The sequence below is a fragment of the Sciurus vulgaris genome, assembly GCF_902686455.1.
Source record: "Sciurus vulgaris genome assembly, chromosome: 14".
Lineage (NCBI taxonomy): Eukaryota > Metazoa > Chordata > Mammalia > Rodentia > Sciuridae > Sciurus > Sciurus vulgaris.
The window spans coordinates 77,343,910-77,355,659 of NC_136475.1; the positions used below are offsets into that span (position 1 = coordinate 77,343,910).

At 37.1% G+C, this 11,750-nt stretch overlaps 1 protein-coding gene across 4 annotated transcripts in view; it reads right to left on the reverse strand.

Annotated features, from left to right (window-relative positions):
* ZNF512 (zinc finger protein 512) overlaps positions 1-11,636 on the reverse strand; it is a 30,231-nt gene extending 18,595 nt beyond the window's left edge. For 3 of the 4 annotated variants that reach the window (XR_013759126.1, XR_013759127.1, XM_079110299.1), the window contains exons 1-3: positions 11,483-11,636; positions 10,903-10,961; positions 2,475-2,555 (exon numbers count right to left, since the gene is read on the reverse strand). Coding sequence is in view for 2 of the 4 variants with exons in the window: in XM_079110299.1 (XP_078966425.1) it covers positions 2,475-2,555; positions 10,903-10,961; positions 11,483-11,512 (170 nt within the window). In the remaining 2 variants the exon portion in view is untranslated. The remainder of the gene's footprint in view (positions 1-2,474; positions 2,556-10,902; positions 10,962-11,482) is intronic. The other variant, XM_079110300.1, reaches the window with a different exon arrangement.
* Positions 11,637-11,750: the final 114 nt, after the last annotated feature.

Genomic DNA, 11,750 nt, shown 5'->3' on the forward strand with positions numbered 1-11,750 from the left:
AATCCCAGTAACTCAAGAGGCTGAGGCAGAACAGACACTTCACAGAAGAAGATCTACAAGCAATCAACAAACATATGAAAAAATGTTCAACATCTTTAGTAGTAAGAGAAATGCAAATCAAAACTACACTAAGATTCCATCTCACTCCAATTAGAATGGTGATTATCAAGAATACTAGCAACAATAGGTGTTGGAGAGGATGTGGGGAAAAAGGTACACTCATACATTGCTGGTGGGGCTGCAAATTAGTGCAGCCGCTCTGGAAAGCAGTGTGGAGATTCCTTAGAAAACTTGGAATGGAACCACTATTTGACCCAGCTATCCCATTCCTCAGCCCATACCCAAAGGACTTAAAATCAGCATACTACAGAGATACAGCCACAACAATGTTCATAGCTGCTCAATTCACAATAGCCAGATTGTGGAACCAACCTAGATGCCCTTCAATTGATGAATGGATAAAGAAACTGTGGCATATATGTATACAATGGAATATTACTCAGCCATAAAAAATAATAAAATCATGGCATTTGCAGGCAAATGGTTGAAATTGGAGAATATCATGCCAAGTGAGATAAGCCAATCTCAAAAAACTAAAGGAAGAATGATCTCGCTGATAAGCGGATGATGACACATAATGGGGTGTGGGAGGGGAACAAGAATGGAGGAAGGAGGGACTGTACAGAGGGATAAGAGGGGTAGGAGGGGTGGGGGAAAGAAAAAAATAACAGAATGAATCAAAAACTATTACCCTAGGTAAATGTATGATCACAAAAACGGTATGCCTCTACTTCATGTACAAACAGAGAAACAAGATGTATCCCATTTGTTTACAATAAAAATGAATTAAAAAAAAGAGAGAGGGTGAGGCAGAAGCATAACAAATTCAAGGCCAGCCTCAGCAATTTAGTGAGACCCTCAGCAACTTAGACTGTCTCAAAATAAAAAATAAAGAAAAAAAGACCTGAGGTGATAGCTCAGTCGTAAAGTACCCCTGGGTTCAATCCCCAATATTGGGGGGAGAAAACATCACACATAGGCTTACGTTTGTAAGAGTAGGGAATGAAAGTTAATTTTCATTAGTGACCATCCTTAGGAAAATATATAAAATGGCCACCCAGGTGACCATTCTTAAGAAAACATAAAATGTGATAGAGACCAATTATGGAATACTATGTAGTTGTCAGACACAATAAACCAATTCTTCACACAGAGCTATGAATTTAACTAAAAGGCATACTGATGAAATAAGAGAACAGAATCTAGTAAAATGTCATCTCAGTAAATTAAAAATAAATAAGTATATAAAGCAGCTCAGTTTTAAAAGGATTCATAAATATTTAAAGACAAACATGACACCTGTTTACATGATTTCCTTTGGGAGGAAGGAGACAGAATAAGCATAGAGTAAACATTAAAGAAGATGGTATCAGTATGCTATGAACAGGGAAGCACATTTTCAGTTCTCTGCATATTAGGTCCCATATTACAAATTCAACAGAGGAGTGCTGGCTCTGGTATGGCAGCATAAGCCCACTACAGCCCATTCCTCCTGCCGCTTACAATGATAAATTCTGGACTCTGATATTTAAACAAAAGCAGTGGATTATTCAGGAGAGTAAAAACTGAGAAAAGTGACCTACGTGGCATGAGTTTTCCAACTGTCGCATGGCTCTGCAACAAGGCTGGGCCTACTTGTACAGCAGTATGGGCAGCTTAAATTCCAACAGAAACCCCAACTTTATGGTCACAAGAATCAGATAAAGGGGTCCCTGACAGTCAGAGTATGGGGAATTCTGGAGAGAAGAAAGGCAAAGAAGGCAATTTCATAAGTTTGTATTTGAAGCCATATAAGTCACAGCCTAACCTGAGCAAGCTATGTGAGGGGCATATTCAAATCAGCCTAGTAAAGACTGAAAACTGAAATAAAATTTGAACTTAGTGAACCAAACCAATGCAGCAAAAGCCTAGAGAACAGAAGATTTGACACACCTGTAAAAATCTCAGACTAACCCATGGGCTGTTCGTGAATGGGACAAGCCCCCATTTACATCATAGCGAAAATGTAAAGAATAAATCTGAGATTTTTAACCACTGCCCTCAGAAGTGAGGCAGAACTTAGAGCTTGAACCTAAACAGGCTGCCTACTAAAACACAACAAGCAAGATTCCTACAGAAGACTGCAATAGAATCCAAAGTCTACATAAATAATATTCACAATGTTAAATTCCAAAAACACAAAACCAGAAAAACATGAGCAATTCTCAAAGGAATAGATAATTAACAATGCCAACTCCATGATGATCCAGACACCAGAACTGTCAAACACTTTCAAGTAGCTATTGTGATCGCTTACAAAGGAAAATAACACATGAAATGAAAGACTAGGTAGGAATTATCAAAAAACAAAGCATAAAAAATAATCAAATGAAATTTTAGAACTGAAAAGTGCAATATCTGAAATAAAAACTCACTGCATGGGTTCAGTAGCAGAATGGAGATGACTGAGGAAAGAGTCTGTGAACTTGAAGACAGAGCAATAGAAATGATCCAATCTGAAGAACAAAGAGAAAAAAAATTGAAAAAAAACAGTCCACAGACCCAAAAACCTGTGGATCAATCTCAAAGTTCTAAATTCAGTGTAGCTGTAATTCAAGGAGAAGAGACACTGGTACAGAAAAATAATTTGGAAAAAATAATGGTAGAAAATCTCCCACATTTGAGGAAAGACATAAATTTAAAAGATCAAGGAGCTCAACAAACACTAAGTAGGATAACTCAAAGACAACATACACAGACACATCTTAAACAAAACTATTTAAAATCAAAGATTGAAAATAATCTAGAGAATAGCTTCAGAAAAGTGACATCTTACATTACAGGGAACAGAGACTCACACCATCACGGATTTCCCAACAGAAACCAAGGAGGCCAGAAGACAGTGCAACAGTATCTGTAAGATCCCAGGGGGTAGGGGGAGGGAAGGGAAAGGAGAGGTATAGGAGACTGAATTAGAACAAAATATATTCCATGCTTTTATAATTATGTCGAAATGGATTCTACTGTCATATATAACTAGAAAGAACCAACAGAAATAAAATAAATAAATAAATTGTAAGAAAAGATTTGTCAATTCAGAATTCTACATCCAATGAAAATATCTTTCAGGAATATTTTTTCAGATAAAGAAAAACTAAGAGAATTTGTCACCAGCAGACCTGCTCCACAAGAAATGCTAAAGCTGAAGAAATTCCAGCTGAAGAAAAATGATACCAGAGAGAAACTTGGGTTTTCGAGAATGAAGCAAGCAGCAGAAATGGTGAATAACTGGGTAAACATTTTTAAAAATCTAAAGCAAAATTTTAACATTATCTTGTAGAGTTTTTCAATATATGGTATATAGGTACAATACATACAACAACTATACCATAATGGTAGATGGGCATTAAAAGAATCTATGTGAGTGTAAGGTTTCTACATTTTAGCAAAGTGGCAGATAGTAAATCTAAACAGACTGTGAAAGGATAAGTATGTACATTATAAATCCTAGAGGATCCACTTTAAAAAAATACACAGACATAGCCAAAAACTCAATTACAGTACACACATTTAAATGGGACACTAAGCCATCAAATAATCTGAAAGAAGAACAGAGGAAAAAACAACAAGAAAGAAAATCATGTAAGGATAGACCTAAATCCAAATATACCAATATTCATTTAAGTGTTTATGGTCTAAACATTCCGGTTAAAAGTCAGAGATTGAAATAATCAATAAAAAGGCAGTACCTACTAATATATACTACCAGAGGTACCCTCTAAATATAGACATATATAGATTGAAAGTAAATGGATAAAAAAACCTATCCCAGTTAACCAGCAAACCTAAGAAGGCTGGAGTAGCTATTTTAATTTCAGATAAAACAGACTTCAAGACAAAGAATATTGCCAGAGACAGACACTTCATAATGACAAAAATGTCAAATTATCAGGAAGAGATAATTACCTGTTGTATGTGCCTAATAATAGGGCCTCAAAGTACTCAAAGCAAAAGCTGACAGAATTAAAGGGGAAAATAGACATTCCACAATTTTAGAAAATTTTAAGACCTCTCCTCTCAGCAACTGGTAGGATTTGACAAAAATTCAGTGAACAAATAAATGAGCTATATACTAGTAGCCATCTTGCTTTAGTTATTAACATTCATAGACCACTACATCCAACATATAGGATATACATTCTTTCCAAGTGCACATTGTGCATTCACCAAGAAAAAGTATATACTGGGCCATAAACTTTAAACTTTAAAGGAATGAAAATAACAGTGTATTATTTGACCACATCAGAATCAAAACAGAAACCAACAATAGTAAACTACCGAAACCAAACCAAAACAAAAAACATTTCAAAAATAAATCCAGAAGTTAAATAATCTATTTCTAAATAACTTAGAGGTCAAAAATTAAATCACAAGGGAAATATGAAAATACTTTGGTGTAATAAAAATTTACATACATCAAAATGTGTGGCTAAGCAGGGTTCAAGTGGCACATGCCTGTAATCCCAGCGGCTCACGAGGCTGAGGCAGGAGGACTCAAAGCCAGCCTCAGTTATTTAGTGAAGTACTGAGCAACTCAATGAGCTCCTATCTTTAGATAAAATATAAAAAAAGATCCGAGGATGTGGCTCAGTGATAAATGTCCCTGGATTCAATCCCTACTGGTACCAAAGGGGGGGAGGGGAAGTGTGGCTGTAACTAAAGTACTTAGAAGAAAACTTAAGTTTTGATAGCTTATGTTAGAGAGACTTTAAAATTAAAACTAAAGATTTAACTTGATGATACCTTAAAAAGAAGAGTAAAGTAAAATAAAGAAGGAAAGATGTAAGAAACTGATGAACTAGGAAAGAAACAATAGAGAAAATTTGGTTCTTTGAAATGATCATAAAATTGAGAATCCTACAGCTACTGATCAAATAAAAAGATACCATAAGTAATATCAAAAATTAAAGAGAGGGGTGGGGGTTGTGGCTCAGTGGTAGAGCACTTGCCTGGTGTGTGTGAGGCCCTGGGTTCGAGACTCAGCACCACACATAAATAAATTTTAAAAATCCATTGACAACTAAAAAATTTTTTAAAATAATAAAAAAAATTAAAGAGACAATTATCACATATCGTATGGACATTAAAACGGAACACTGAATAACTCTTTGCCAATAAATTGACAAATTAATATAAAACATTTAAAAAAAATACAACTTCTTAAAACTGACACAAGAAGAAAGAAGAAACTGGAAATCTGAATAAACCTATAGCTATTAAACTGAATTTATCAAATTATTCTCCAGGAAAAAAAAAAAAAACTCGAGGCTCAGACTGTTTCATGTTGAAACACACTATAATAAGGTTAAAAAAAAAAAAAAAGGAAAAAAGGAAAACTGTCCATACTTCCAGATTATATGATTGCTTACAAAGAAAAACACCAGGGATCTGCAAAATAATTACTAGAGCTAATAAGTAGATTTAACAAGTGGCAAGATACAAGGTTAGACAGAATAGTCAATTATTAAGTGGGGCCCAGTGGCACAGGCCTATAATTCCAACAACTCAGGAAGCTGAGGTAGCAGGATCACAAGTTCAAGGCTAGCCTCAGCAACTAAACAAGACCCTCAACAACTTACTGCAATCCTATCTCAAAATAAAAAATAAAAAGGATGGGGATATAGCTTCATGGTAAAGTGCCCCTGGGTTCAATACTGTTTCCCCTGGGAAAAAAGTCAATTATTATATATTAGCAACAAGCAACAAGAAAGTGACATAAAAAATGATACCATTTAGAAAGACATAAAATACTAACAAATCTAACAAAAGACATCCAAGACTTTTACTATGAAAAACACAACGCACTGCTGAGTGTTAAGAAGACCTAAATAAAAGGAAAAGTACTTCATGCTCATAAATCAGAAAACTCAATAATGTTAAAATGGCATTTTCCTCTAATGAACCTATAGATTCAATATAATACCAATCGATACTCAGCATGCCTCTTTTTATAGATACTGGCAACCTGATTCTGGAATTTATATAAAAATGTAAAGAACCTAGAATAGCTAAAATGATTTAAAAAAAAATATGCCAAAATATATAAGGCATAATATGTATGCCTTATCTAATTTCAAGACTTACTCTAAACATCAACAGTTGAACAGAGTAAGAACTATCCAAAAAAAAAGAACTATACACGCATGTTCAATTGATTTTTTTTTTCCCTTTATAGTTCTGGGGACTGATCCCAGGGCCTCTCAAATACCAGGCAAGCACTCTACCAATGTGCTATAATCCCCAGCTCTGTGCAATTGATTTTTATGTATGTGTGGGATGCAGGCAGACCTTTTCAAAAAAATGTTTTGAGACAAGGTCTTGATACAGTTGCCCAGGCTGGCCTCAACCTTGTGATCCACTTGCCTCAACCTCCCAAGAAGCTGGAATTACAGATATGCACCATCATACCCTGCTTCAACTGATTTTTGATAAAGGTGCCAAAGCAATTCAATAATGGAAAAATATTGACATTGACTCTCACCACACACCACATACAAAAATTAACTCTAGATGGGTCAAAGACCTAAGTGTAAAAACCTACAAAACTTCTAGAAGGTAGGAGAATATCTTTGCAATTAGGGGAAGCAAGGTTTCTTAAATAGAAATAAAAAGCAAGAAACACAAATGAACTTTTTTTTTTTTTTCTTTTGGTACCAGGGATTGAACCCAGGGGCACTTAACCACTTAGCTATATCCCCAGCCCTTTTTACTTATTATTTTGAGATGGGGCTCACTAAGTTGCTTAGGGCCTCACTAAATTGCTAAGGCTAGCCTAGAACTTTCAATCCTCTGCCTCAGTCTCCCGAGTAGCTGGGATTACAGGCAAGTGCCACCAAGCCTGGCAAATGGATAACTTTAATGATAACTTTAAAACTTTGTCCTTCAAATGACATGAGTCAGAGAATGAAAAACAAACAATAGACTGAAAGATGTTCAAGACACATTTATTACACAAAGGAATTATATTCAGATTAGATTTTTTAAATATTACAACTCACTAAACCCTATTTTTTTTTAAAAAATGGGTAAAAGATATAAACAGACACTTTATAAAAGAAGATATACAAAATGGTCAAAAAGAACATGAAAAAAGGTTCGACATTTAAAATGAATAAAAAACAAAAATTAAAACCACAATGAGACATCACTATACAACTATTAAATTAGTTAAAATTAAAAAGATCAACTCTCATATATTACTGGTATGAATGCAAATGATACTACTTTGGATAGGAAGTTTGATAAAAAGTTAAACATACCCTGCCACATAATCCAGTCAACCTAGGATGGTAGATACTATTTTAGGTATTTACCAAGCAAAATGGAAATATTTGTTCATACACAACTCCTATGAGCTGGGCAGGAGGATTACAAGCTCAAAGAGAGCCTCAGCTACTTGGTGAGGTCCTGAGCAATTTAGCAAGACCCTGTCTCAAAATAAAAAATAAAACCAGGATGATGATGTGACTCAGTGGTTAAGCAACCCTGGGTTCAATCCCTGGTACAAAAAAAAAAAAGAGACAGACAAAGAGAATGACCATGTGATTTCATTTTATAAAATTCGAGAATATGTAAACCACTGTACAGAAACAGAAAATAGGTCAGTAGTGCCTAGGGATGGGAGAGGAGAGAGAAATGAACTGCAAAGTCACACAAAAACTTTGGGGGTAGATGGAAATGTTTGTTATCTTGATTACAATGATGGTTTCAGAGATATGTGTGTGTGTGTGTGTGTGTGTATGTGAATCTCAAGGTATTAGTGTACTATTTGTAAGGATTGAACCCAAAGCCTCCCACATGCTATGTACCATGGAGCTATGCCGCAGTTCACAGTATACACTTTAAATAAATACAGTCTATTTACAAATGGCAACTGGCCATTTGAATGGCCCACCATCCCAAACAATGGGATCAATTACTACTCAATAAAGACTTGATAGTACCAACCAGCCATTAATAGCCACGTCCCATGTAACTACTCTAAGGAAACTCTATACGAGTTTCTTAGTGTAGGACTCAGAAATATACATCTTTTCTCATGCATAAACATAAACACAGTAAAAACTTCCAGAGTTCATATGATCAACATGATTAATATGCCAGAGATTAAGTCATGATGGCTAGGGAATTCCTGCCTCCAAGTCTGTTTTTTGTTTTTAAAGAATTCAAAAACAAAAACAAAAAACAAAAAACAAATATTTTATACTATCAACTCAGGATATTTGCTCATTTGTTGAAACTAGATTAATCTCAAACTTCCCTTTCCATAAATATAACAAGAAAAAGCTTTGTTACGATATAATGGCTATCATAATTACACTGATTTATTTATAATTTATCACCAGTATGGCAAATCTCTGCTTCTACATGCAAATATTTAGATTTCACTAATATTTTAGTTCACCGAGGTATCCTTTGCAGACTTCTTTAATTCTACCTAATCTTTTTTTAAAATTCTGAATATAAATATATTTAAGGTTATAAAAGAGAAGATTGAAAATATGAACAAAGAGCAACAGACTACAAAAATTACAAGCATATTTGTGAAAGAACAGAAATTATAAAAATAAAACCAATATGATTATAATTAAGAACTTCCTGGATGGTCTTAATAACAAATTAAACCCAACAAAGAAATTATTAAGAAAGTAGTGGAGATAGACATGTAGATTTAAAACATGAGGGAATTAAAAACAGAGAATATCTTACCAGGAGCCTTCTGGGAATAAATCCTTGTCTTGGGTAGTCCCTCTCTCTCCTTGGACCTAATTTACTTAGTCTTTCTTCCTGTCAGTTGCTTTCTGGATGTAACTGACCACTGGCATTACTCCTTCCCATCAAGGCCAGGCACAGGGAATTTCACTAGCAATCTCTGTTTTCTTTTCACCAATCAATCTTATAAATACTTTTATTTATCTCTCAGTTTCATTCCCACTCATTGCAGCAATGTCTACCTAGTCTTTAAAGGCTGGTGTGTCAGGTGGTGCATGTCTGTATTCTCAGCAACTCTGTAATCCCAGGGCTTTGGCAGGCTGAGGAAGAAGGATCCCAAGTTCCAAGTCAGCCTCAGAAATTTAGCAAGGCCCTAAGAAACTTAGCAAGGCCCTAAGCAACTTGATGAGACCCTATCTCAAAATTAAAAAATCAAAAGGACTGGAGATGTGGCTCAGTGATTAAGCATCCCTGGGTTCAATTCCTAGTACCAAAAAAAATTAAATTAAACTAAAGGCTGATATTCTCCATGGTTTCATCCTCTACTCTTTTTAGTCTCTTCTCACCATTGTTTCTCAAAATTCACAATTTCTGAGGAAGGTAGTTAAATAAGGATTCCCACACCCTAACCACGATGATTTGGATTCTGATTAATGGATGGCAGCCCATTCATGTTTATACTTTTTAAGAATTATCCCTGGGGGAACCAAAGTACACACTGAGAAACACTGCTTTGAACACCTTCCCTAGAAGATCTCATGAATACTCATAGAAGAAAATATGTTTTTAGTTAATTTTTATAGCTGAAGATTCTCAATTTTGCATTTCAGACCAGCTCTTCACCTGAGGTCCAAATCCACTTACGTTTGTTCCAAATGTTGCTCCTCATTTGGAAATTCCCAGTTCAGTTAATTACTCCAACCTTCATCTGTCTGCCAATGCCAGAAACCCAGACACCCTTTCTTTCACTTAACTCTAGCCTAAACCATCATGTATATTCCCGATGTATTGTTCCCTAAAAATTCCCCATATACTGTTATCACCTCGGACCACATATTCTTCATTCCTCTTGTTCCCACAATAGCCTCTGAACCAGTTTCCCAACACCCTTCCAACTCCATCTTTTGTGAAGTTACCAGGATAAAATTCCAACACCTTAGCATGCCATTAAAAAAGGCCTTTTGTGATCTGCCTAACCTCTGAATGATCACTCCGCTAACCCCCATCCTCCCTGCCAGTCAGTCATATGGAAAGCTTTGCTATCCCACTTTTTACCTGTTCAAATGCTGTTATCTCTTGTGAAAAATCCTTTCTCCTGGCTAACTGCATTATCCTTAACTTTCAAACCGATGCTTATGGGTGATCTACTCTGGTTATCTCTCCCTTCCAGACTATCATTCCCTTTCCCTAATGGCTATACTAAATTCTCATTTTAAAATGTTTACATATTATACTGTATTTTGTTGATTTTTTGCAAATCCCCATCTTTGGATTTCTACTTCTGTTTTCCATATCTGTATATCTAAATATTCGACTGGCAACAAGCAGACATTTAGTAAATGTTATCTGAATGAATGAATCCATCTAATCAGAGTTTCTAGTTTTTTCTTTTAACTACGGAGTAACTTAGCACATTCAGTATACAAAACAGTACACCAGCCTTGCAGCCAAGAATTTCCCCCAGCCATATTTCCTCTTCCTTCCAAGCTCATCAATGTATTCATGAGCACAAATTTCATGTGGGGAGAAATGCTGGACTATCACTGAATCATACGCTCTATAATTTGTTCTTTCGTTTTGGTTTGTTTTTTCGCGAGTTAAGTTTTCCTCCCCCACACTAGGTTTAGACCTGCACTGTCCAATTCAGTAGCCACTCGCTACAGGTGGCTATTTAAACTGGGTTAATTAAAATTTTAAATTTAATAAAAATTAAAATTCTTTTTCCCAGTTGCACCAGTTACGCTTCAAGTACTTAAAAGTCATACGTGGCTGGTGGCTATGATACTGGGCAGTGCGGATACAGAACATTTTCATCAATCCAATGGACAGCGCGGGCGACACAATTATAAAAAGACCTCAGAAAGCACTTACTTCTTCGCTCCCACGATCCTGGTACTCCTCTGCTGCTTAAAGGATGTGGGTCCCGGGGTCTAGCAAATCACAAGCACACAGTGAGGGCTAGGGACCCCTGAACCTCGACCACAAAGAGATGACTCCCCCTTGTGCCCAGAAGAAACGAAGCTCTCCCGGGGCAACTTCTTCAAACGGAAGAAGGTAACATTTTTTAGGAAAAGTATGCCTTACTCTCTTCCCACAACGCGCAGGCGGGTGACAATACCTGTGCCTTCATCTTCCCCCCTTCCCAAAGCCCTGTCCCAGGTACAGGCTCTAAAGGGAGGAGAAAAAAAGACAACGGACATGGGAAGCACTGGGGGATGTAGAAGGAACAGAAACTAATGGCAACGTGGAGAGGAACTGAATTCAACGAGGTGGGAAACAAGCAAGAGAGTGGGGAAAGAAGAGGAGGGCGGGGGGCTCTGATCTAAAAGGGTGGGGCCTACGATGGGGTCTGATAAAACCAACTCTGAGCATGGGACAAAAGCGACGGGCCGCGTGCTCCCGGCTCGACCGCGCTACCTCTAAAGCATAATGGTCACACCATGGAACTCACAGCGGGGACTGCACCGAGTCTGGAAGACATCACTCCCTCTCCACGCCTAACAATTTCACCCAAGGGCTCCGGCCAGACCAACGCCACTTCCGCTCTCCTCGCCTCTCCCGGATGTGGCCTCGGCGCCGCCTCGCCGGGTTCTGAACGTCTACTTCCGCCTAGCAGCTTCCGAGGGGGCTGCGGCTGGAGAGTCACGTGATGCGCCCCCCTTGGCATCGCCTGAGACCCCACCCCCCACTGCGGCGCCGAGCCCGGGAGACCGGGAGTC